We start from the raw sequence: 27,780 nt of genomic DNA, 5'->3' as shown, positions 1-27,780 counted from the left end.
AATTTTACTTTACTTCTGGTTTTCTGAGCCATGGTCTTGCTAGTCACTCAGTCCTTCAAATTCACAGTGACTTCGATACCTTGGCCTCTTGAGAGCTGGAGTTAGAGACGTGGCTACCACACCTAACTGTTCGTATATTTCACCAAGCAAGTTTTAGGCAGCCTAAATTAGAAAAGAAACTATGATAAATTATTAACTTACTGCTGGTGTTCCGGAAGGGAAGCCATCTTTCTCTAAATGTGAAACAGAAAAGATATTACCAATTTAGGAAATAAAATTGGGAACTGGGATATGACAAAAAAAAAAAAAAAAAAAAAAAACCAAACAGACAGGGCTTTGCTATTGTAGCCCTGGATTGCCTGATGTTTGCTATACAGTCCTTGTTAGTCATTTTTTTCTTCCTCCCAATTTTAGATTTTATTTATATTGTGTACATAACGTATAGGGTTAGGTATATCCTTGGCTGGTGTGCTCATAATGTAGACCAGGATGGCCTTGAACTCACAGAGATCTGCCTGCTTCTGCCTGTGCCTCATGGGTGATGGAATTAAGAGTGTTTCCCAGAGCACCCAGATAAGTAGAAAAGCATTTTTCATTTGAAAGCCTGTTGCTTCTGTATAAAAGTACTTCTATCTGATCCTGCAGTAACCATCTCTAGCATGAACTTGACCGTAACTTCAGACTCTGCCTTCTATTGCTGGCACTCATTTAAAAGATCAAGGGGGAGCTGGGCGTGGTGGGTGCCTTTAATCCCAGCACTCAGGAGGCAGAGGCAGGCGGATCGCTGTGAGTTCAAGGCCAGCCTGGTCTACAAAGTGAGTCCAGGACAGCCAAGGCTACACAGAGAAACCCTGTCTGGAAAAACAAAAACAAAAACAAAAACAAAAAAAAAGATCAAGGGGAAAAACATGGAGCCAGAACATCCACCAACTCCATTTCTGCACGATGATAAGGCTAATATAATCCCCAGGCTCCTGCCACGCTCTGGGGCCACCTCCTCACTCTCTGAAGGGCAGATTTATGCAGCAGAGGAGGAGGATCAACAGCTATGCTTCCATTTTTATCTTCCTGGAAGGAATCTTTTATCTGGCAGGGCTTCGGCTCTCTCCGTTCCACCCAGCCTCTCACCACTGTCTGGTGTCTCACCAGGAGGAGTGAAGCTCAGGTACTTCTGCTTCACAGTGTTAGAGTCGTAGAACTTCAGGACGTCCAACACGGCCTGAGGGTTCTTCTTCTGCTCCAGCTTGGTAATGTTGGATGTCTGCAACAGCCGTGCCCACTGTTCAGGCATGCCCTACCAAAACGAAATCCACAAGGTAGTTACGGCTTAATGCTTTAGTATCAAATTTTTCAGAGACCAGTGACAACTAACCAATACACATACATTTTCAGCCTGGCTAAAAACAGCTTTTGTAAAAAATGCAGTATTAAGTGTTAGATTTATGTATGAATATTTTGCCTGAATATATGTCTGTATACTGCATGTTATAGATGGCTGTGAGCTGTAATATGGGTGCTGGGAATTGAACCCAAGACCTCTACAAAAACAAGTGCTCTTAACTACTGAGCCATCTCTACAGCCCATATTTATTTATTTTTGAAACAAGGTTTTAACTCTACAGCTCAGCCCAGCTTGGAATTCACAATACTTCTCTCGGTTGCCTTAGTACTACGATGACAAACCTATAGGGTTTTTTGTAGTTTTGTTTTTTCGAGAAAGAGTTTCTCTGCGCAATCCCAGCTGTCCTAAGACTCACTCACTCTATAGACCAGGCTGGCCTCAAACTCACAGCGATCCGCCTGCCTCTGCCTCCCAAGGGCTGGGGTCAAAGGAGTGTACAAACGCCCAGCTAAAAGTCTATTTTTTTTTTTAAGGACTATGTGGCCAAAGGACATTCTCCATTCTCTAGTATGGTCCTCAGTTGCCTACTAGCCTAAAATGCTACCAAGTAGGCTGGGAACGCAGGATCATACGATCATACCATAGCATCTGGCTTTTTATGTGACTTTTAGGGACATAACTAAATTCAGACCTTTTCATATTTGCAGGGCAAACATTTTGTCAGCTGAGCCATCACCCTAGCCCCAATAGTCTATTTCTCTGTATCTGTCTTTCATAACTACAGGCTCAGCTTTCTATAGAGAAAAAGGTCTTCCTATTTCTTTAAAAGTTATTTTATGTATATGAATGACTTGCCTGTATGTATGTATGCCTACCTGCATGCCTCATGCCCTCAGGGATTAGAAACAGGTACCCACCATGTGGGTACTGGGAATGGACCTAGGTCCTCTGCAAGAACAGCAAGTATTCTAAACTTCTGAGCCATCTCTCCAGCCCCAATCACTAATATTTTTATGACAAGCAAAAAACAGTAAGAGTTGACAACTAATGCTAATCATGGTAGTCAGTGTGTTACCCCACATCCTGCGACTAAAAGCAAGAAGATTTACACAAACAAAAACAAAAAAGAAAAAAAGAACTGGTAACCACATGGGATAGAAAAGTCATAGATATATGTCACCAGTAGCCCATAGCTGTCAACCCAGAACATGGAAGGCAAAGACGGGAGGACTGAGTTCAAGACCAGCCTCAACTACAAAATGTCACAGGAGGCCAGCCTGGGCTACATAAAAATCCTGTCTCAAAAAGACACACAGAAAAACTGATTTCAAACTTAGCACTGAAAAAAATGCTTAAGTGCATTTTTTTGGTTTCTAATGTTGAGTGTGTATACATTTGCAGAGGTCAGAAGACCATCTCAGGCATTGCTGTCTCCCACCTTGAGACAAGGTCTCCTGTTTTTCTACTTCATTATGTACCACACTAGCTGTCCCATGAGCATTCGGAGTCTCTTGTCTCCCACCACACTGTAGGAGTACTGTAACTATTTCAGCTGATTGTGTGCACTCTGGGATTTGAACTCAGGCCCTCACATTTGCACAGTAAGTGTTTCTCTCCACTGAGCCATCTCCCCAACTCATCAGCAATGCTTTAATGCCATCAGCAAACGACACTAGGTAAACTTACAGTGAACTCTCCAGTAACAGCATCAAAGCCAACATGGATGGTGTGCTCAAAATCAGATGGAGGAGAAATCTCTGGCCGCTCTTTTTCTTTCTTTTTACTTCCTAAAGGGTGAGGGTGGGGAAGAGAAAACAATCTCTTTAAACATGCTAATTGTGGCACTTATTGCTGTGTTTTTATTTTTCCTGAAATTGATTAGGAGTGAAGAAACGATAGGAAACTGGTACACACCACATACACCTTGCTGGCAAGTGTCTCCAAAGACACAGTCTACGGAGGCCACTCCCTCCTCCTCCTCCTCCTCCTCCTCCTTCTCTTCCTCCTCACTCCCTCCTCCTCCTCCTCCTCCAGCTTGCTTTGCTGAGACAGGGCCTCACACCCATGGCAGTTCTTCTCTATCAGTGTATGGATATTAAGGTTGAATGCATGAGCCACAACACCTGGCTTACACTTTCCTTTTTATTAGCATATAAATGTTACATCTTTAAATTACACAACTTTCCTATGGTTCTACTGTTTAAAAAAAATTCTTGCAACATTCTTACAACGCTGATAACATTCTTTGCAGATTCAAACAGTTCCTCCTTCTCCCTAGTCCTCCTCCTCCTCCTCCTCTAATCTGTAACTTCTAGACTCTTGGATCTGTTTCTGGATGTTCTGCTTTCTTAAAATCATGTCTCTCACTATGTCAATCCTGTCTACCTTGATTACTGTCATCTTTTTAACAAATTTTTACAAAAGGCCTTCTAGGATGTTGACAGGAATTGCATTTAATCTATAAATCAATTTAGAGTTTACTGATACCTTGCCTTCTGATCCACGACCAACAACAAATCTCTATAAATTAGGTTGCTAATTTTTCTCAGCTATGTTTGCTAGTATTGGGAGACAGAATACAGACCTTACCATTACTTTCATATTTCTGCACAGGAATACTTAATTTTTTTGTTTTCTTTTGTTTTGGTTTCTCTACAGAATAGTTAGTGTTTTTGTTGTTGTTGTTTCGAGACAGGGTCTCTCTGTGTAGCCTTGGCTGTCCTAGACACTTTGTAGACCAGGTTGGCCTTGAACTAACAAAGGTCCACCTACCTCTGCCTCCCGAGTGCCAGGATTAAAAGCAGAAATACTTGGGTTTTGATGTCACTAAAAATGGCAGTTTTGGGGTTGGTAATGTTGCTAAGAGGTAGCTTGCTTGTTTTCCATACTTGGAGCCTTGGGTTCAATCCCACCAGAAAACACAAAATAAAACTCATTTTTCATGACTGATCCTTTGAAACTCTCTTCTAGCTACTTTTAAAATTTCTGTAGGTGTCACAGGATTTTCTGTAAGTAATATGCTATGCCGAACTAAGGAGAGGCTGGTGACTTTCTAATCTAGATCATTCATTTACTTGTTTCACCTTATTGAATTGGTTAGTTCCTAGACCATGGTTCAATAAAGGTGCTAATAGGTATTTTTGTGTTTTTACTGAAACAGGGAGTGAAAACAGTCACAGTATTTTAGTTTAATATCAACAGTCACTGTTTCTAACATGACCTTTTTATATAAATTTACTAATTTCCTTTGATTTTAAAGGTTTCTCAACACTTGTCAAAAATGAATACTGGATTATGTCAAATGTCTTTTCTAAATCTACTTACATGATTATACAGCTTATCCTAAATTATACTGATTTTCAAATGCTTAATTAACTAGCTTTGTAGCCCTGAAACAAACTATATTTGGTCCTTTTTATACATTGTTGGATTACTACTATTAAAACACTGCCAAGTTCAAGAGATCTATAGCTAATGTGCTCTGTCTGTCTGTCTGTCTCCCTGTCCCCCACACTCACACACATACACACATACACAAACCCCTAATGATTTTGGCTTGGGTATTCAGGAAACATGAAACCCACTAAAAGTGTTAGGAAACATTATCTCATATTCAATTTTCTGGAAATTGTATAGAACTTGTATTATTTCTTCCTTAAATATTTTATTGCTTCACTAACGAAGCCAGGCAAGTCTTAGATTTTCTTTGTAGAAAGATTGCTGGCTATAAGTAGAACTTTTCTAGGACATACACAGTCTTTAATCTTTTTAAAGTAAGCTTTGGAAATCTGTATTTTTAAAAAAGATTTATTTATTTATTATTTATTTATTATGATGTTCTGCGTGCATGTAACACCTGCAGGACAGAAGAGGGCACCAGATTTCATTGAAGGTGGTTGTGAGCCATCATGTGGTGGCTGGGAATTTAACTCAGGACTTTTGGAAGTGCTCTTAACCTCTGAGCCATCTCTTAGGCCCGGAAATCTGTATTTTTAAATAAAATGAATCTTCATAACTTGCATTTATCAGATCATAATTGTATACAACATTACCTTGTGTCTTCTCAGTGGAGAATGAACCTAGGCCTGTATGTGTTAACCACATGCTCATCCTGACCTCCACTCCCAACCTCAGCAAACCTTTTTTATTCTAACATAACATGCAAGTGTATACAAAATCTTCATATATACAGGTCATAGCTGTGCAGGCAGAGGCAGGCAGATCTGTTAGTTCGAGGCAAGCCTCAAACAGAGCAAGCTCGAGGACAGCCAAGGCTACACAGAAAAACCCTGTATAGAAAACAAAACAATGAGCTGGGCCTTTAATCCCAGCACTCTGGATGCAGAGGCGGGCAGATTGCTATGAGTTCGCGGCCAGCCTGGACTACAAAGAGAGTCCAGGACAGCTGAGGCTACCCAGAGAGACTCTGTCTCAAAAAAAAAAAAAAAAAAAAAAAAAAAAAGACAACAACAACAAAATCCAAAAAACACCAAAAACAACTTCATATGTAAAAAAAAAAAAAAAAAAAGTAGATTTCCTATAGTACAATTTTGGCTGCTTTATCGATTATTTTTCAAATTGTTTGAATCTAGTTTTATTATTCCTTTCTGCCTCCTATGTTATATTTACCTGTTTAAATTGTATAATCAAATGAGGTTTAGTATATTCACAATCATTGCCATATAACCAGCATATTTTCATCAAAGAAATCACTCCTTATTATTGGCAATCACTCCTTATTCTACTCTTGCCCACTACTCTAACCCTTCACCAAGTAATCTTTTTTCAGTATCTTATTTATTTTTATGTGTATGTGTGTACGTCCAGTTGAGTAGATGTACCTAGTGTGTGTGGGTACCCTCAAAGGCCAAAAGAAGCCATTAGATGCCCTGGAGCTGAAGTTATAACATAATAAGAGTGCTGGGAAGAAATCTGGGTCCTCTGCAAGAACAGCAAGTGTAAAATAAAAATAAATAAATAAAAAGAACAGCAAGTGCTCAGTGCTCTTAACTGCTGACTCATCTCTCCATCATCCATTTAAAAATATCATTTTTCTTAATGCACATTAGTATTTTATACCAAATGTACATAAGTGCAACACCTATATGCAATGTCCATGGAGGTCAGAAGACAGCATCAAGTCTCTGGAATGGAGTCTCAGGTGGTTGTGAACCAAACACAGCAGCAAATGTTCTTCAACAGTTAGCTACTTCTCCAGCCCTGGTTCTTTTTTTTATATTATTTATTTCCCTTATTCTACTTAATTGGTTCATTATTTACAACATGTAACTGTTATCTTTCCTAGTCTCATCCTGGTGCCTTTTCGTAAACAAACAAACAAACAAACAAAAACAAAAAAAGCACACTCTGGGAGAATTTTCTTGATTATCTTCTCAACCTCCTATTGTGGTATCACATTTGTTCTGCTAATTTTTTATTTGTTTTTGTTCATTCAAGTTAGGGTTTCTCTGTGTAGCCCTGGCTGTCCTGGAACACAGAAATCCAACTGCCGCAGTCTCCCAAGTGCTAGGATTAAAGGTATGCACCACCACTACCACCCTCTTGTTCTGTTAATTTTAAATACTGATTTTCCAAGAATTACTTCTCGTTATTCTTTTATCGTTTTTTCCTCTGAAAATTCTTTTCTTGTTTCGTGAATTTGTCTTCTTTCCTTAAAGATTATGCCATATACATGCATGTTGGCTGAGTTATCTAGTTTGTTGGTTTTCTCCTGAAGTAAAATGCTTCTTCTAAACTTCTGTTTAATAAAATTATAGGTTTTTGGGAACAGGGTATCTAGCCACGGCTAGCCTTGGTTACACTTAGTAGTCCAGGCTGGCCTCGCTGGCATGTCATCTGGTGCTCCCCACTGCTCTGGATTTTTACGTCTAAGTGTTTTCTTCAGGTGTCTGGTGACCCTTCACTATCCACCCTTACAGAAATACATTACACAACTAACTAGGAGACAAGCTAGATCAAAGATGAGGATAAGGTTCAGCTTATGGAACTTTCCCCCAGAACAGTCTGTTACCCAGAGAAACCTTCCAGTGTCTAGTCTGGGGGCCAGGTGAGGCAGAAAGTACTCTGAAAACAAGGCAGACAAAAGGAGTTTTGTGTGATGACTTAGACCAAATCTGTATTTTTTTTTTCCCTGATGCTTCAACTTTCCAGAATTCCCAATAAAAATATATGCATGGCCCATTAATGGAGTGAAACTGAGAATTGTGACAAGTATGGGGGATAACTTCCTATATAGATTTAAGTAACTCCCATCATCCCATGGACATCTCTCTCCTCTCCCTACAGTCTCTAAATCCCGAGTCACAGAGACTCTTAGGAGAAAAAATGGTTCCCTTCTCTCTCACACACACTTTGCGATGGCTGTCTCTCGGTCCACTTAGGCAGGTATGGTCTTTCCACTGCAATCTTCTCAGTGCATGCTGAGAATTCTTAGACCTTATCGCTTCTGCCTTTTCTTTACCCTTACAGTGACTTTAAGGCTTTTAAACTGTCATTTCAGTTGAGTCTTGGGGCTTGGCATGCACAAGTATGTATGTATATACATACATGTGTAAATATTTTAAAATAAAATATTTCAATGTGTTAAAACCCCTATCTGTTTAATTCCACTTGTTTTTCACAAGTACTTTAGTATTTTATTTTAGTACGTCATGTTTAACCAAAAGACTCTACTGCACTGCTATTTGGTAAGTCTATCCACACTGAAGTAAACTGGCACAAAGATGCTACTAATCTAGCACTCACCGGAAACAATACCATTTTTTGACTAGTGATGACACATTTCTGCAAAATGTCCATGCTTCCTCTAACCTTCCAGGGATACATATTTACTAACAAGAGATGTGGCAAGAGGAGGTAGCATGGATTATGGAAAGGAGCAGAGGGAAAGGCGATTATTAAGCTTGCAAAAATTTTGTTGTCTTTACTAAAACACACAATTACACCTATCATAAGCAACCTTTCGTTTTCTACCAGACGGACCTGAGTAATCTGAGGCCAGAACTTCTTGTTCTCTCTCTGTCCCTGGGCTTCTAACTCAATATACAACAAACAGGAAACGTGTTAGTTTTATTTGTATACCATTTTTTTAGAAATGACAGAGAAACAAAAGCTTGTGTATAAAGAAATATTGGTTTCTTCTTTTTAAAAAGTCCATTCCAGAGACTTTTCTCCTGTTCTCCTATTAACTCTTCACTACTTCCCAACACATATGATTGGGAAAAATGTTATTTCTTATGCTACTTTGATCATGGATGCCTAGTCCAAGGTGGGCATCAACTTTAAGCCACATCAGCCCCAACTGTCTTCCACCCACTTAACATTCCAGTCAACTGCTCCACAGGGTGACTATCTGAGATGAGAGAGAGAGAGAGAGAGAGAGAGAGAGAGAGAGAGAGAGAAAGAAATGTTAATTTCCCACTTTTGCTTGTCCAACATAATAATCTATAAGGTATCTACAGGCAACAGATGGGCAACGGACCATGGAAGCTTCTTTGAATCACTTCTGAAAGTTATTAAATAACAAAACAGCAGCAGCAGGAAGAAGAGGTGAAATCCTGAGCCACATGTTGACATAGAATCTTAAGGCCACTGTCTTTTTCTACATTCTACATGTGAACTAGTTGAAGTCACAGTTAAGAACAGTCTCATCTCAGTTTGGCCTGGTGGCTCACTCCTGGGATCCCAGCATTTAGCAGAGTGAAAGGTCTGCAAGTGTTTTTCTTTATCACCCTCTTTACTTTATTTTCTGAGACTACCTCACTGAACCAAGAGCTCATAACCTGGGTGGACTGGCTGGCCAGTGAACCCTTGGAATCTGCCTGTCCCCTCCCTCCCAATGCTGAGGCTACAGGCACACACTGCACACTTGGCTTTTTATATAGGTGCTGGGGGTCTGACCTCAGACCTTCAGGCTTCCAGAACACTTTACCCACCAGCCACTATCCCATGTTGCCTCTTTTCTTTTAATTTATGTCTGTGTATGTGGTGTTTAAGAGAACCATTTGTGGGAGTTGGTTCTTTCATTATTTGGGTGCTAGGAACTGAATCTAACTGTTTCATTTTCTCTTACTGTCACATTGTACCTTCAACCAGGACCAAGAAAGGTGAATGGTTCCTTCTGCTCAGCTCCCTTTTCGCACTTATACACAGTGTAGGATCCCAGCCAGGGAATAGTGTCACCCAGTGGGCAGGTGTGTTCCCATCTTGATTCTTGTCAAGCTGACAAGTAATTGAGATTAACCATTATAAGCAGATACCCTCCAATATCACTGCTATAGTTTAGATATGGCTTGTTCTCTAATGGTTCATATCCTGGAGGCTTGATCCCCAGCCAGTGGTATAGAAAAGAGCAGAGCATGGCTCTGAAGCCTGGAATCATTCGTGTTCTTTGAGAGTGGAGGGAGAAGGACCAGCAATCACAGGCCTGTCTCAGCTACATACAGAATTTGACACCAGCCTCAGCTGTAAGAGAATGTCTAAACAAAACAAAAACAATCACACAACAATAAAGCAGTACAGAAAGGTGGTTGGGACTTTAAGAGGAAGGACAACCACATAGGTCAGGTCATAACCACCTTCAGAATGGATTAATGTTGGTGTCAGAGAGCACATGATTTCTGAGGGGGCAGATTCCTTCACAGGGTGACTGCTCCTTCTGAATCTTCTAAATTTGAACATTCCCATAGGAGCTGGCTCCTCATCTGATTCTTGACCATGCTGTGACACTGTCCTCATCAGACACTGAGGCTGTGCTATTTGCAGTTTCTAGCCACCAGAAGCATAGACCAAATGAACCTCTTTTGGGGTGGCGAGGGTAAGAGTTAAGACAGGGTTTAACTTATACAGCCCTGGATGACCTGGAACTTAATATGTAGACCAGGCTAGCCTCAAACTCATAAAGATCCATCTGCCTCCGCCTCCTGAGTGACATAAATTACCTAGCCTCAGATTTTTGTTAAAGCCACACAGAATAGAATAGGGCAATTACAAATCTCACTAATGTTAGGAAGCCTCAAAAATGAAGTATATAAACTCATTATCTGTAGCAAGCAGATTAAATAACCAACTGTAGTTTAGTAAGATAGTCTTGCTAGCCATGGCAGCACATTCCTGCAGACAGGAGGATCAACAGTTTGGGCTACACATAAGACACTGACTGAATGAATTTTTTGGTTCTTTAGAGATAGGGTATCTGTGTGTCCTTGAACTCCTGAACGCAAGTGACCCTGCTGCCTCGATCTCCCAAGTCCTAAGTGAGGAGTGTGCCATCAAGCATCAGCATCAGCATCAGGTGTTTCCATTCTTTCTTTTTCTTTCTTTTTTTTTCAAGACAGGGTTTCTCTATGTAGCCCTGGCTGCCTGGACTCACTTGTAGATCAAGCTGGCCTCGAACTCAGAGATCTGCCTGCCTCTGCCTCCTGAGTGCTGGGATTAAAGGCGAGCGCCACCACTGCTCAGCTCATTCTTTCTTTTTTTCAAAGATTCATTTATTTTTATTTTATGTGTGGGGTGTTTGCCTGCATGTATGTATGTGTACCAAATGCATGCCTAGTGGCTGTGGAGGCAGAAAAGGGTGTTAGATCCCACATGGAACTGGAGTTACAGAGAGTGATAAACTGCCCCAAGGGTGCTGGGAATCAAACCAGGGCCAGTCTCTGCAAAGAACAGCAACTGACCTTAACTGCTGAGCCATCTTTCCAGTCTGCAAGTGTTTTCTCTATTTGCACCATAGGATAACATAAGCCGATGTGAGACTTCTGAAATTATAGCAGCTATTTACCTTTTTCTGTGCCTGAGAATATGGAGATGATTTTGTTCCTGGGTTTTTTTTCTTCTGGAACAGAAGGCAAAGGTTTCAAACTGTGATTGGCTGATAAAGGATCTTTTCCTCCAGTGCTGAAAATGGTGCTGCTCATTCGCACAGGAGGTGCTGGAGGCTTGTCTTCTAGCTCCCCGTTATCAGACATGATTCAGAATTATGAAATGGCCTGAAAGAGAGAATCCCCAAACAGTCCATTAATTACAAGGTTAAGGACAGCACAGACAGTAACTACCCCCACCATAGCTGCAAATTAGGAAATGTGATCCAGTTAGTGACATTTGAAAATTTTGGACAAATGATAAAAGACAAAACAAGTTTATCTCAATAAAACCAATCTCCACTAAATAGTTAGCCATAGAAATGTTTGAAGAACATGTTCACATGAACAGCTAACAATTCTGAGAGGATTTCAAAATAAAGCTGGACATGTTTGGGCATTGCTTCCTTTTGGTCACCATGATACAAACTAAAATCACCTGGGAAGAGAAACCTTGAGTTGAGGAACTGTCTCCACCAGACTGGTCTGTCGGCAAGCAAGTCTGTGGGTGCTTCCTTGGCAACAAGCCAACAAGCTGCATTCCTCACAGTCACTGCTTCAAGCTCCTGCCTTGGCTTCCCACAATAATGGACTACACTCTGTAAGCTAACTAAACTCTTTCCTTCCCTACGTTGTTTCTAATCAGTTTTGTTTTCATTTTTATTTGTTATAAAATTTCAAGTAATTATCAGTGTTTCAGCATAACATTAGAGAAGCAAATTAGAACAGTCGGATTTCTTTTTTGTTATTGTTGTTTTGGTTTGGGTGTGTGTTTGTTTGTTTTTTATTTCTCTGTGTACACACACGACATGAGCACAGTGTCTTCAGAGGGCATCAGATCCCCTGGAAGTGCAGTTACAGACAGTTGTAAGCTGCTATGTGGACACTGGGAATCAAACGTCCTCAGGTCCTCCCCCACAGCAGCCATTGCTCTTATCCACCATGTCAAGTCTCCGGCCTCTTTGTTTTTAATCAGGCATAAACTTGTACGGCTCTTCTTGCCTTATAAACACTAGGATTACAGGCATGGCACACCACATAATATGGAGTCTTAAGAAAAACAGATTTCCAATGAGGATGTCTCTTGAGTAGCCATACTGGCTATTTCTGGTAGGCCTACTGTTAAGACACAGAGACCAGAAGCTGAAAAAGGTGTTTTCTTCAACCATTCTATACCTATTTTCCAGACAGGTTTCTCACTGAAACTTGAACTCAACAACTGGCTCAAATGGACAAGCTGGCAAGCCCCAAGGATCCTCCTGTTTCTACCTCCTAGAGCTGTGATTATAACACCTGGCTTTTTATGTGAGCACTGGGACCCAAGTTCAGGTCCTCATGCTTGTACAACGCACACTTTACTGACGGAGCCATCTTCCCAATTCAGTTCCTTAGCTCTTAAATCTACCAAACAACACTTCTTTAAGCTGATTTGATGCACCAGAGCCTTGTGATTGATTTAAATTTAGTCTTTCATATAAACCTTCCTAAAAGAATGTACCACTAATAGAAATTGATGAAACGGAAATGAAGATACAAAGAATCAATGAAGTGAAAATTTAGTTCTTCCAAAGGAGTAATAAACTCTTAGCCAGGGCTGGAGAGATGGCTCAGAGGTTAGAGCACTGGCTGCTCTTCCGGAGGTCCTGAGTTCAATTCCCAGCAACCACATGGTGGCTCACAACCATCTGTAATGTGATCTGATGCCCACTTCTGGCCTGCGGGTGTACATGCAGGCAGAGCACTGTATATATAATAAATAAATAAGAATAAACTCTTAGCCAAACTAACCATAATATACAGAAAACCCAAGTTTAAAATTAAGAGATAAAAAGACATTATAACTTTATTGTGTGTATATACGTGTAATAACATAAATGTATATGTAAAAAGAAAAATAATTAAATGAAAAATGAGAAAAAAAACATTATAACAAATATCAATGAAATTCAGGAAATCATAAGGACATACATTAAAAACTTCATTCCACTAAACTGTAAAATCTAAAAGAAATGACAAATTTCTAGATGCATATATTCTACTATATATAATTAAACCAAGATGAGACAAATAATTTAAGTAGATCTATAACAAGCAATGATATTGAAACAACAATTAAAAGAACAACAAAACTCTTCCAACAAGCAACGTTTAGGCCCAGATGAGAGCTAAAGACATCTACTTTCTCCACTCTGATTTCAATATAGCACTCCAAGTCTTAGCCAGAGAGACGAGATCAACAGTTCCCCACAGACTAACAAACATTCTGAGAAAGCAAGGAAGCAACCTCACAACTGCATAATTGCCTCAATGTCAGAACAAAACAAAACAAACAAAACAAAACAAAATACCTTGATAAATGCAACCAAAGAAGGACTAGACCTCTAAATGGAAAACTTTAAAACATCAAAGAAATTGAAGACCCTTGAAGATGAAAAAAACCTCCGACACTTTTGGATTAGTACAGTTATCATAAAAATGGCCACCTTACCAAAAGCAATCTACTCATCCAATGCAACCATCAAAATTCCAATGCCATGCTTCACAAAAATAGGAAAATAATCTTTTTGCTTGCTTTTTTCAAGACAGGGTTTCTGAGCAGCGTTGGCTGTCCCAGACTTGTTCTGTAGATGAGGCTGGACTCGAACTCATAGAGATCCACCTGCCTTTGCCTCCTGAGTGCTGGGATTAAAGACATGTGCCACCACATGGGTGAAAAATACTCTTAAAGTTAACATGGAAGCACAAAAAAACTCTAAGAGCCAAAACAATCCTTAGCAAAAAGAAGAATGCTGGGGGGCTGGAGAGATGGCTCAGTGGTTAAGAGGACTGACTGCTCTTTGGAAGGACCTGGGTTCAATACCCAGCAACCACATGGCAGCTCACAACTGTCTGTAACTCCAAGATCTGACACCCTCACAGAAATACATTCAGGAAAAACAGCAATGCACATAAAATAAAAATAAATAAATTGGAGGAAGGAGGAGGAGGAGGAGGAAGAGGAGGAGGAGGAGGAGGAAAGAAGAATGCTGGAGGTAACACCGTATCTAACTTCAAGTTACACTATAGAGCCATGGTAATAAAAGCAGTATGGTACTGGCACAAAAATAGACACACAGGTCAGCAGAATAAAAGACCCAGATATGAAACCACTCAAACATATGACTTTTGCCAAAGATGTTAAAAACACATTTGAGGAAAGAGAGCCTCTTCGACAAATGGTTTAAGGAAAACTGGATGTCCATATACAGAAGAATTAGTTCCTTAACTCTCACGCAAATCAACTCCAAATGCATCAAAGATTGTTTTGTTGGTTTTTCTTTCTTTTTTTAAAAAAATATTTATTTATTATTATGTATACAGTGCTCTGTCTGCATGTACACCTGCAGGCCAGAAGAGAGCATCAGACCTCATTGTAGATGATTGTGAACCACCATGTGGTTGCTGGGAATTGAACTCAGGACCTCTGGGAGAACAGTCCATGCTCTTCACCTCTGAGCCATCTCTCCAGACCACTTTTTTGGTTTTTCAAGACAGGGTTTCTCTGTGTAGTTTTGGCTGTCCTGCACTCAATTTGTAGACTAGGCTAGCCTTGAACTCACAAAGACCTGCCCGAGTGCTGGGATTAAAGGTGTGCACCACCATGCCTGGCTGGATCAAAGATCTTAATGTAAAATCTCAAAGTCTGAAACTGGTAGAGGGAAAACAAGATACTGGCATAGGCAAGGAGGTTCTGAACAGGGCCCTTAAATTCTGAAACTGCTAAAGGAAAAACTAGGGCAAGCACTTTAACACTGTTCTGAATGAGCTCCTCTCACTCAGGAAATAAGGTCAACAAACAACAAATGGGACATCGTGAAATTAAAACTTCTGTACAATGAAGGAAATAGTTAATCAAGTGAGACATGACCCAGATAAAAAGGGTAAACTTTGCTGGCTACATAGCTTATAGAGGTTTATCAAACAGGTGTGTTCCCCCTTTTGATATTGCAACAACAATGTCATCACAACAAAACAACCAACTCTCACACACAAAAAGACCAAACAAACCAAACAAACCTCATAATATTTGAACTAAGTTTAATATTTTGTTTTGGGTTTCTTTCTATCCCTGTGGCCCATGAACTGCAGGTTGGACATGACTGACAGAATATACTTAAAAAAAAAACCTAAATAACAAAAAATCAAACGGCCTGATCAATGAATGGGCTAATAAAAATTAACAGACAATTCTCAAAAAACAAAACACAGGATCAGTGGGGTGGCTCAGTAGGTAGGTGCTTACATCCAGGCCTGATAACATTTTGATAGAATCTTACAAAGTGACAGGAAACAAACTGAATTCCAGACTTGTCCTCTGGCACAAACGACTGCACATAAAATAAATCTGTAAAACAAACAGCAATAAATATATAAAGAATGTCCAACCTCAGGGAAGTGTAAATCAAAGCTAGGCTGAGATTCCAGCTAACTGTAGCCAGAATAGCAGTCACTAAGGAAACAAGGAACAGTAAATGCTACTGTCAGTGCCCAAACAGAACCCTTAAGCACAGCTGGTGCGAGTGTAAGCTAGTCCAGCCATTATGAAATTAGTGGTGGAGGTTCCCAAAAAAACTAAAACAGGAATCTCTGTAGGGCCCAGCAATATACCATTGATGGTTTTGCCAACACTCCCAAGTCAGCATGTGAAGAGTCACTTGCAGGCCAGTGCTCACTGCATCACCATTCACAGGACTACACCACAGCACGGGAGGCAGAGGCATCCAACAACAGGATCAGACTTGGGCCCTGAGGCTTGGAGGCAGCCACCTTTACCAGCTGAGCTCTATTCTGTCTTATTAATACAGTGGAGTACAGCAGTATAAGATCCCTACCTTACATAAATTCTGATATAAAAATATGTTAGGAAACCAAACAACTCCTCAAAAAACAAGGTTTTGAGTGGCAACTGCATCTGCATCTTTTGTGATGAAACCTTTTTATCTACAACAAAAATAAGGCCAACTGCACTCACACAAAATTTAGAATAATCTTTACTTATTCAATTTAGCTCAAATTCTAGACCTGGAGAAAGGCAGCTATAATTTTAGAACAACTGAGAGATCGCAGACATATTATTTCCCTCTGAGTCTTGCAGCTTTTGTTTCTTTCACAAGCATGTTGTCACAAATGCTCCTTGCTCTGGTGCGTTACTCTGACATATATTATCTGCCTCATTTGATACATGAAAGAAATAACCCACCAAAAGGTAAGAGACTTCCTAAAACCTGCACACAGACCTAACAAGTTTCCTAACTCCTTCCTCATGCTTTTCACGTATACTAACTAACACAGTGTACCGGATGACTTCTGGCACCGAATTACAACTGTGACCATGATTTATGTCACTTTCTTCCCCAACACTTCACTCAGTCCAAAGGGCAAGGGCTTTGCATATCTTACACAGGAATGCTGACTGACTTGTGTTGACCATACTCTTTCCCCCAGTGAAGTCTATCCTTCCTGAATGTAGTGGTCCTTTTCTCACACAGCAGCTCCCTAGTCACAGATAAAGTATGCCATATTCACAGGATTACCTTTGGAAAGCTTTGTACTTGCCCCTCACAGCTGACTTATGACCTTATCTCTTTCCCATGAAGCAGCTTTTTGCACACAGCTTCTATTTACAGTGTGAAGTGCCTGAAAAGTGCTCAACAAAGTCCTGATAAAATTCTTCAACCTTATATTTTAGACAAGAACAACAGACACAAAAACAATTCATGGGATTAGAGATGTAGCCTAGTTAGTAGAGAATGTTTGCTTAGTGTGCAAAAACCCAGTACTGTACCAAACAGACAAGGGGTGCATTTATCCTACCACAGGGAGGTTGGAGGCAAGAAGCTCAAAGTCATCCTTGGCTGCATAAGGAGTTAAACCAGGGTACATGAGACCCTGTCCCAAAACCAAAACAGGCCAAACAAATTTCATGATAAAAATGATAATATAACCTATATTCTGTTCCACCACTACTCACAAATGCCATGGGGTGGGAAAAACAAGTTAAGTAGTGCCTCTCTCCAATCTGTTCACTTTTTGCTACTTTTCAGTGACAAACAAGTAGGCAAAAGAAAAAGTGTGCCCAAATAACACTGTGCTCTTTAACAGGCCTATTGTTTAAATGTGATGAGCCTCAAACACAAACAATTCCTCAACTGTGTACTAAAGAAGACCAGGGGTAGCTAAATACATCGCAAAAATAAATAAGTAGTGTCTGGAATCAGTCAGTCAAACTAGTAGAAATGAATTTATTAAAATCTACAGGGATCAACTGTGGTACAAGTGAAAAGCACATTACCAGAAAACATGGAATGAAAGTAGAATTCGGGTTCAAACTTTTACTTAAATTCTATGTATTTTCAGGAACTTATTAATGTAATAACAGACTGGAACTCTGTAACAATCTCTCCACTGCACTCCAAACCTGAAGAATCTCTGTGAGCATTAATATAGATGAAAATAAGCCAAGCTACCTGGAGGCGCTGCTACTCACTGAGGCAGGGGCTTAGGCATTGGAAAGGAAGGAATGCGTTCACTGGGTGAGAACTCCAGTCAGAACACCAGGCCGAGAGGGCCAAGCTCCAAAGCAAAGAGATGACAGACGGGTGCAGGAACCCAGGGAGGACTTGTAGAGAGCACAGGGAAGTGAGACCACATCAAACTCAGATAAATACAAGTTCGTGTGACTAACCAAAAGATTCTAAGTCATGAGGCCAGAGGAATGGCTCAGTGGGCAAAGATACGTTCTGCCAAGCCTGACGATTTGGTTCTATCTCCAGAATCTGTATGGTGGAAGGAGCACCTATACCTACAAGTTTTCCTCTGACACATACATACACAAATTAAATAAATGTCAAAGCCAAAGTTCTACTAGGTCCAAAAAGAAAGTGAAAATAGATACTCAAAAGAGTAAGCTATTTATTAGCCCACTTATTCTCAGTGATGCTTGACTAAACCCACACTCTTTTATTTTGATGAGAGCCAGAAGGAACAGACACCAAAACCAGATTCTGCCTAAGTTTAAAACCTGTAATGTAAGTCCCTTTCACATAAAGCTAGGATCTAAAAAGCTGCAGTCCTCAGGGACAAATAAAAAATAAATCTCTCTGGGCAGATTAAAAAACAAACAAACAAACAAACAAACAAATCTTAACTAGTGAGCCTCATCACAGTGAAAGGGAAAAAAATCACTAAGACACACACACACACACACACACACACACACACACACACACACACACACACACACTCTCTCTCTCTCTCTCTCTCTCCTTTCCTTGCTGTGCAGTAAAGGCTGGCCATGAACTTGTGATCCTTCTGAACACTGCTGAGGTTACAGGGATGAAGCATCATTCCTCATCATGGTGTACCACTGTTGCTTATTCTTTCGGGGAGTAGGGTGGGGAATGGCAGATGTGTAAAGTATTTTGAAGTGTTCATCAGCTACTTTTCTTGTTGCTGTTATAAAATGTCTAACAAGAACCACCACTATCATGATGGGGAAGGTACGGTGGCAGGAACATGAGGCTGCTGGCCACACTGCATGCACCACACTCACGAGGCAGGGAGATACAATACTATTATTCGCTGCTTCTTTCTTCTTTTTATTCAGTCTAGGATCCTCGCCCATTGAATGGTAGTATCCAGAGTTAGGATGGCTCTTCCCACAACACACCTAATCTAGACACCCCTCACACACATGCCCAGAGGTTTGTTTTCAAGGTTATTTATTATAAATCCTGCCAGGGCCATAATCAATGTTAACCACACATCATTTGAATTTCTTATTACCAAATTCTTTTGTCTCCAAATAAAAGTGATTGCCTATAAAATTCAAGTAAAGTTTAAAATCACTACCACTGATTGATTCATTGTTTACTTTTTCAAGACAGGGTTTCTCTGTGTGTAGGTTCTCTTCCTCTCTCTCTCTGGGCTCTAATTTTTATAGCCTCTCAAGAGTCCTCCAAATTAATCTGTAGCTGGCAAAGACCACATCCATCTCCAAGCCACACAAGGCAATTATCAACTGTGGACAAAGTAAAAGCAGCCCCATGTGCCACAGTTAGGATTAAAACAAAAACATATTTATATAACATAATTGAGTTTTTAAACAAACCAAAACTTCCACTACAGAGAGCACTTCCTGGTAAATAAGTGTACAGTCTACACAAGAGAATCAAAGCAGGAATCTGGTCAATATTTAAAAGATAGATTTTTTTAAATGTACTTTGGATTAAAAAGAAAAAATGAAAAGACAAAGAATCCAAGAAATGAGATGGCTCATCAGCTAAGAACCTGGGTTTGGCTCTCAGCACCCACACGACAGCTCACAACTACCTGTGACTCCAATTCCAAGGGATCCAGTATCCATCTTCTCTTGCCTTCTGGGGGTATCAGGAACATGCATGGTACACACACGCACACATGCAGACATAGAAAACAAAAATAAATAAATATTCCTAAGAATCCAATAAATAGCCGGGCATGGTGGTACACACCTTTAATCCAAGCACTCTCAGGAGGCAGAGGCAGGTGGATGGCTGAGAGATAGAGGCCACTGGTCTACAAAGTAAGTCTAGGATAGCCAAGGCTACATAGAGAAACCTTGTCTTGAAAAAATCAAGCAAACAAACAAAAAATAAAACAAAAGAATCCAATAAATAAGCAAATAACATGTGAATATGACAACCTCAGCTACTGTATAAATTTAAATAAGCCACCAGTGAATACTACTTAATAGTGTTACTGTTGACAAGAATTAAGAAGACTAACCAAGCCAGGAGTGGTGGCACACACACCTTGAACTCTAGCACTTGGGAGCTGGAGCCAGAACAGACCAGAATTCAAGGCCAACTTCAGTCACCCAACACATGAAAGACAGTACAAGACGCAGCAGTGGTAGGAGTCTGCTAGTACCCTGTTCCTGGAACTCACTGTGTACACCAGGCTGGCTCAAACTTGGAGACTCTGCCTGCCTCTGGCTCCCATTTATTTTAGTATTTTATGTGCATGAGTGTTTTGCCTACATGTATGTCTGTACCTGTGTGCCTGGTGCCTGCAGAGGTCAAAAGATAGTCCCCTGTTCCAGAAATCTGTTGGATCTCTTGAGGTGGAGTTAGAGAAGGTTGTAAACCACCACACGAGTGCTGGAAATTGAACTCCCGTCCTCTGCCAAGAGATGTACGTGCTCTTAACTGTTGAGCCAACTCTGCAGCCCCACACTGGCTTTTTTCATATGGTCATTCCACTGGTTCTGAAATGGTATTTCATTTTGAGTTTCATTTGAAAACAATACAGTCAAGTGGTATGTACAGTAGGAAAAGAAAGCTTTAGGTAACGATGCTGCCTCAGCTCTTATAATTCTGTTTATAGAATAATTAGCCAGGTGTGGTAGTGCATGTCTTGAACCTTGGCACTTGGAGGCAGGAGGCGGCCTTATCTTGTGAGTTCAAGCCCAGCCTGGTGTGTTCCAGGACACCCAGAGAGACACATAGTGAGACCTTGTATCATTAAAAGAAAAATTTTAAATAGACTGTGAGATGGCATTTTGCGCTACTTTCTACCTTTGATGTTCATACAAAGTGCTTTGTATAACTTCTTTGACAGATTTTCACGAAGACAAAATTAGACATCATTTTTTGTCCTCTTCAGGTAACCATTAGATTTTCTAAAGCCAGGTGCAGTGGAGCATGCCTGTAATGCCAGCTGCTCCAGAGGCTCAAGCAGGAAGGTTACAAGTTCCAGGTCAGCAGTGACTCCCTGCAATGAGCATTACAAGCGAAGATGTGCCAACAGAGAGGTATACCATGGGACACACTACAGCTTCCATGACGAGATGTTTTCCATGCTTTGCTTTGTTTTGTTTGGTTTGGTTTGTGTGTTAATTTTGGTGTCGAAGTTGCAAAGGTAGAGAGAAGATACAAGGGGACAGGGAGATAAGTGGGACTGCAGTGCATGATGTTAAACTCAAAGAATCAATAAAAAGTTAAAAAACAAAACAAGATTTACAATAAAAGTTCCAGGTCAGCCTGAGCTACATAATGAAATGCCTCTCTCCATTTTGACATTTTTTGTTGTTTTATTTCTTTGCCCAAAGGTGTGTGCCACTACACCTGGACAAAACTGATGATGATGATGATGACAATGAAGAAATAAATTGGGACAGGATAGGCTGCTTCCCCAAAGAGGCTGATTCAAATTTCCCATCCACAGGAGCAACTCCAGTTCCAGGGTATCACAGTCTCCTCTGGCCTCCATGGGCACAGCACCACACAGATAACTATGCAGGCAAAACACTATACATGTGAAATAAAAATTCCTTTTAAATTATGAAAAAAAACCTAGGCTCTTCAGAATATACCAGATGTTTCTGGAACAATTTTTGTTTCTGTTTGTTTGTTTGTTTGTTTCTCGAGACAGGGTCTCTTTGTGTAGCTTTGGACGTCCTAGACTCACTCTGTAGACCAAGCTGGCCTTAAACTTATGGAGACTCACCTGCCTCTGCCTCCCAAGTGCTGGGATTACAGGCGTATGTCACCACACCGGGCTCTAAAACAATTTTTAAAAGCTCTAACCCTGCCCCTAGAGGGCTGCTGTGTCACATGTGCTTCAGCAGGTGGCAGAGAGAAGAGAGGCCCTGTCTACATTCAGTCTACATTGTGACCTATGAAAGCTGAGTGATTAGTAGCCTAACATTCCCTGAAAAGTGAGCCTGAGATGACCACCAGGCCTGTGTCAAGATTTAATCACTGCTACCTATTATCCCCAAGTTTACTCTTCAGTTTCAGATTCACAGAATCTATCTCTCACAAGGCAGGTATTGACTTTAGAAATGCCACACACTATAAGTCACTGTATAAAAGCCTTTCAAGGGACTGGGATGAAGCCCATGATGCCTTTCAGGACCAGGCCACTCTCTGTCCAGATGCATGTCTTTTCAGTCTCTGTCTTTGAACTTTAAATAGATCCATTCTTTAGTTTTTCTATCAGCCCCCTCAAACATTTAAATGTGGCCTTCCTAAAAAGGCTTTCTGCTAGGTGACTAACCAACCCCCTGCCCTAGAACCAAGGGAGTTCCTGGGTCATAGGACTTTTCAGTGCTAAAGTCAGAGGCCTCAGGGCAAGCCATCACGAGCTGATCACCTCATTCTCTCTACCCTAAAGCTATCCAGTAAGCACACTGGCCTGTCACATCCCCAGGAAACTACAGCCACACCCACAGCATTAATTTTTTTTTCTAGCCTAATATTCACTACAGTGAATGAATATTTCTTCCCTAACTACTTATAAATGCCACAAGCACAGATCCGGTGAGTCATCTGGTTAACTAAACAGATTGTTCACTCAGATTTAAGACTGTCCTCATAACTTACTCATCCAAGTAGCACTTAGCAGAAGGTGGGATTTAGGTAAAAGAACAAGTATGCTGTAGCCATGAGATAGTAAGGTCAGAGGGCACCTGGCAGAGGCAGGCAGTGGGAAATAAGGCTCCATCTGCAGGTCCTGAGCAATAGGAGCACCTCCAAGTTTGTGAGGGGACAGTTTTTTGGTTGGCTTTTTTTTTTTTTTTTTTTTTTGGTTTTTGGGGGATTTTTGTTTTATTTTTCGAGATAGGGTTTCTCTGTGTAGCCTTGGCTGTCCTGGACTCACATTGTAGACCAGGTTGGCCTCAAACTCACAGAGATCCTCCTACCTCTGCCTCCTGAGTGCTGGGATTAAAGGCGGGTAACACCACCACCCAGCGAGGGGACAGTTTTAATAGTGTTTTATTCTGAAAATAAAAGCAGTATATGGTCATTCGTTACAAAACCCTCAAACACTACAATTCTGTCTTAGAGAGTACACCCATGTCCAGCAGCAGCCTTCCTGAACACCCCTCTTTCTCTTAATCCTCTTAAACCCATCTTAAAATATCTTAATAACCTGTCCAAAAATAACCCCTCAATCTAAAATAAAGTTGGAAACAAAAATAAAGGATACTCACTATCCTACTTTCCAGAAATAACCTATTTATCATATCTTCACACTAGAAGTTAAATGGCACTATTTGAGAATAAAGAATCTTATTCTCTCTTTATTCATTCATTCATTCATTCATTCATTCGTTCGTTCAAATGGACACAATGGCTCAAATCTTTAATGTGAGCACTTGGGAGGCAGAGGCAGGTGGATCTTAGTGAGTTCAAGGCCAGTTCCTAGTTTATAAGAGTTCCAGACCAGACAGTGTTACATGGTGAGTCTATGTATTAAAAACAAACAACAAAACACTAACACATTTATTTGGTGGACAAAATTTGCTAGATACTAGAGAGCAAAGATTTAGTCCTGGTTTTGAGCATTATCCATGGAAAATATCATCATGCTGCACAAGGCACGGCTAACAGGCCAATGAAACCTGGGTGGGGAAAAGGTCCTGATTCTACACACTATTAGCCAGAAGTCACACCTGGCTTTTGAAAATAAACAAGGAGGCCGAGCGTGGTGGCACATGCCTTAATCCCAGCACTCAAGAGGCAGAGGCAGGCGGATCGCTGTGAGTTTGAGGCCAGCCTGGTCTACAAAGAGAGTCCAGGACAGCCAAGGCTACACAGAGAAACCCTGTCTCCAAAAGAAAAAAAAAAAAGGAAAAGAAAAAAGAAAAGAAAATAAACAAGGAAATTTGCCAGATATTCAGAAGAAACAGCAAGTGTAAATACATTCTGTAACCCATACTGTGATACTCTCTTCTCTCCTTGGCCTCCATCCAAGCACCATGATCATCAATGAAGTTAAGTGTCATGGCTTAGAAAATGCTCCAACACTGACTTAGCATGACAGAATAGGGAAGCAACAAAGATTATTAAAAATTAAAAAATGGACAAAACACTAGGAAAGCTAGCTTTCTTTCAGTTTGGCTACAAACTCTAAATGGCAATTCAAATGTGGGAAAGAGAAAACTAACACACACAGGGCAGAGGGTAGAAGGGGCTTCGCTTACCAGCACTGAGGAGCTAACTGGGACAACACAATTCTCTCCTATCAAAGTCAGGCCTACACAGTCTAAAGCAAAGTAGTGTTGCTGCTGTTATTATTTACTCAAGAATGAAGGTCAAGACTGAGCTGTCTTCCTTTCGAGCCTGCAACTCAGTCTCTCATCTCAAGCTCTGCAGTGCTGAGATTACAGGTTTGTGCTACTGCACCTGGAGTGTACTATGTCTTGAAAATCCAGAATAAGGATAGAGACGGCTCAGTGGCCAAGCACTGGTGTGCAAGCACAAGGACCAGAGTCCAGATCCCTAGCACATACATGCCAGAAGAGGTGCTGACTTGCTGGAAATCCCAGCTCCTAAGCGGGTAGAAACACTCTGGTGGCGGGGGTGGCGGGGGTGGTGGGGGTTCCAGGAGCACACTAGCTTACCAGACTAGCCCTCAAGGCAAGTTGTAGATTCAGCTAGAGACACTGACTCAACAGATAAGGCAGAAGGATCAAGAAGACACCCATGTCAACCATACACATGCAAGCACACATATGCCCATGAGCTCTCCTTCCGTCTCTGTCTCTCTCTCACACACAAACCAAATATGGCTGGGAATGTAGCTCAGTGGTCTGAACATGCTCAGCAGATAGATCCTTCTTAAGTTGTGGGGACAAGCTAGTAACATCAAACATCAAATCTGGAAAGTCACATGTTTTGAGGACAAATTTTTTTTAAAGATTTATTTTAATATATATGTATGTCACTGTGTCAGTGTACATCATGTGGGTGAAATGCCCATGAGGCCAGAAGAGGGTGTTGAATCTGGATATAAGTTCTAGGACCCAAACTTCAGGTCTTCTGGAAGAACAGCACTTCCCACCCCTGACAGGGTTTCTCTGTGTAGCCTTTGCAGTCCTGGACTGCCTTACTGGCCTCGAACTCACAGAGATCTACCTGCCTCTGCCTCTCTGAGTGCTGCATACCTGGCTTTGCAGTAACCACTTTTAAGCACTGAGTTTTCAATCACGCCTGAAAGGAATTAAAAACAAAAACAAAGATCAAAACATGCAACAACAACAAAAATCCCCTTACTTGAGAGGATAATTTGCGTTTTTTGTTGTTGTTTTTGGTTTTGGTTTTTCGAAACAGAGTTTTTCTGTGTAGCCTTGACTGTCTGGACTTGCTTTGTAGACCAGGCTGGCCTGGAACTCAAAGTAATCCACCTGCCTCTGCCTCCCGAGTGCTGGGATTAAAGGTGTGCGCCACCACGCCTGGCTTGAGAGGATAATTTGAAGTGAAGAGATTTGAACTCCTGGGGCTAGAGAGAAGCTCTGTGGTAGAGCTTGCATTGCTCTCACAGAGGACTGAGCTTGGTTCCCAGCACCCATGTCAAGTTGTTCACAACTGCCAGTAACTCCCTCCTGGGAGATCTGATGCCTCTGGCCTTCATGGACATTACATAACCCCACACACAGAGATACACACAAACACATAATTAAAAACTAAAGAAAACATTTTTTTAAAAATTGGGTGTGTGTGGGGGTGAGTTCCAGACCAGCCTGGTCTACAAAGCAAGTCCAGGACAATCAGGGCCCTGTTACACAGAGAAACTCTATCTCAAACAAACAAACAAACAAAATTGGGGGGGCACAGCAGCCCCAACACTCTGAGTAGTTCTGGCTGATTAGGAGCTCACTCTGTAGACCAGGCTGGCCTCAAACTCAGAGATCTCCCTGCCTCTGCCTCCCAAGTGCTGGGATTAAAGGTGTGAGTTACCATCATCTGGAGCACAAACATTTCTTAAAATGCTCATCTGATATACAAAAGTGACTATTCAATGATAAACCCAAATACCCAACCTAAGACCAACAAAGCATAAAGACGCACAGAAGGAAAGATCACTGCACACAGAGGGGTCTGTTCTGAGAAGACAGATGCTTTAGCATGGAGCTGACACTTTGGCAAATTCCATGCAACAGGTACATATGGAGATAAAAGACCAAGGTGAAATGAAAATAACTTAAAAAGATATAAAAGAATTACAAGTATGACAGTAGAAATAAAGCCAGTGTTGGAGGTAAAAACAGCAAACATTTGAGTGGTTCATAAAGAGGACAGAAATGGTTTGCAAGGAAGACAGGACAGCCAACCTAAACACAAGTAACCAGAGGCATATCTGGAAATGAAATGCCAAGTCATGTTTCAGGCAACATCAGTGAATATTTATTTACAAGACATAAGTTGTCAAAATGGAAGTGAGGAACCAACAGGGGAGCCTAGCCATCATCATTTAGACACAAGAAGTACCAGGAGGGAGTCGGGAACAACCCAAGGCAAAAGGATGAGTAAATATGACACAAGACAACACTGAAAGAAGTCCTGAGGTCAGCAATATGGCAACTGACAGTCCAGGGTTCCAAGTGTTCCTGCAATGCAGGCTGATGGCTCATGGCCAACTTAAATGCAAAACCTGAATCTAGTTTTACAAAATGTAATTACCAGCAAAATATGAAAAAAGTATACTTCCTATACTTAAAATATGTAACAATACATTAATATTGTTTTCAAGTTTACCCTGGAAAACCATGAGCAATAAAATATTGCTTTTTTTCAAATAAAGACTACATACAGTCTTCAGCTATGGGAGTCAAAATGAATTTTCAGACTGACAAATCAGAAATGCTTCTGTATTTTTCCATTAAGATTTAGATAATAGCTAAATATGGTGGAACACACCTTTAATCCCAGCACTTTGGAGGTTGAGGCAGGAGGATCTCTTTGAGTTTGAGCTAGCCTGTTCTACATAGTGAGCTCCAAGCCAGCCAAGGTTATATAAAACAACAAAAGATTAGACATCAATTCATTCAAACTAGTATATTTTATAGGACTCGTTCATTTCAAACTCCTAAGATCAAAGGAAACAAAATATACTCTACAAATTAAAAACATAAAGCATTGATAGATGAATGGTTAAGTGGAATTTGGTCCATATCACACAATGGAATGTAACAGCCTAAAAGGAATTAAGTACTACTAGTACGTGTGATAAACCCTGAAGACATACTACCTAAAATAGCCAAACACAGAAGAACAAGTATTGTACATCCCACTTTATAAAACACCCAGAAAGAGCCAAATCTGGAGGCAGAAAGCAGATTCGACATAGGTGACCAGAGAACAATCACTAACTAGGTAGGTGGGCTAGGAGGTGTTTAGGCACGTTCTGGAGAAGAGTGACGTGATGCTGTACAAAGCTGTGAATGTTTAAGAACCACACCTGTGAAACTGGTGACAGCTCCCAGCAGGTCATCAATCTTCTTTTCCCTACCACACAGCTTCAACAGTCTCCTGTGTGCCACCATCTCCTAGCACTGGCAAGTTTCCCAATAACTTTCTGTCACATACAATTCTCCATGCTTTCCAAAGTCTAACTGGCCTGTGCCCACTAGCAGCCCCACAGGCAGCTGAAATGAATAGGGCAGATAAGGGCAGATAAGAACTCCCTGGGGAGCCAATTCCTATGGAAACTAAAAATCTTGACTTTTCTTCATCTTTGGGACCAGACATC

At 40.9% G+C, this 27,780-nt stretch overlaps 1 protein-coding gene across 1 annotated transcript in view; it reads right to left on the bottom strand.

The window, feature by feature from the left end:
* Positions 1-27,780, bottom strand: part of PAK2 (p21 (RAC1) activated kinase 2) — a 62,420-nt gene that overhangs the window by 26,501 nt on the left and 8,139 nt on the right. Inside the window, exons 2-5 of the mRNA XM_084802264.1 lie at positions 11,145-11,352; positions 3,029-3,129; positions 1,147-1,294; positions 202-233 (exon numbers count right to left, since the gene is read on the bottom strand). Of these exons, the coding sequence (XP_084658390.1) occupies positions 202-233; positions 1,147-1,294; positions 3,029-3,129; positions 11,145-11,331 (468 nt within the window). The 5' untranslated portion in view covers positions 11,332-11,352. The remainder of the gene's footprint in view (positions 1-201; positions 234-1,146; positions 1,295-3,028; positions 3,130-11,144; positions 11,353-27,780) is intronic.

This window comes from Acomys minous, assembly GCF_964271855.1.
Source record: "Acomys minous genome assembly, chromosome: 11".
Taxonomy (NCBI): domain Eukaryota; kingdom Metazoa; phylum Chordata; class Mammalia; order Rodentia; family Muridae; genus Acomys; species Acomys minous.
The sequence above is the reverse complement of the archived record's forward strand: the minus strand, read 5'-3'. Positions and strand labels throughout refer to the sequence as shown.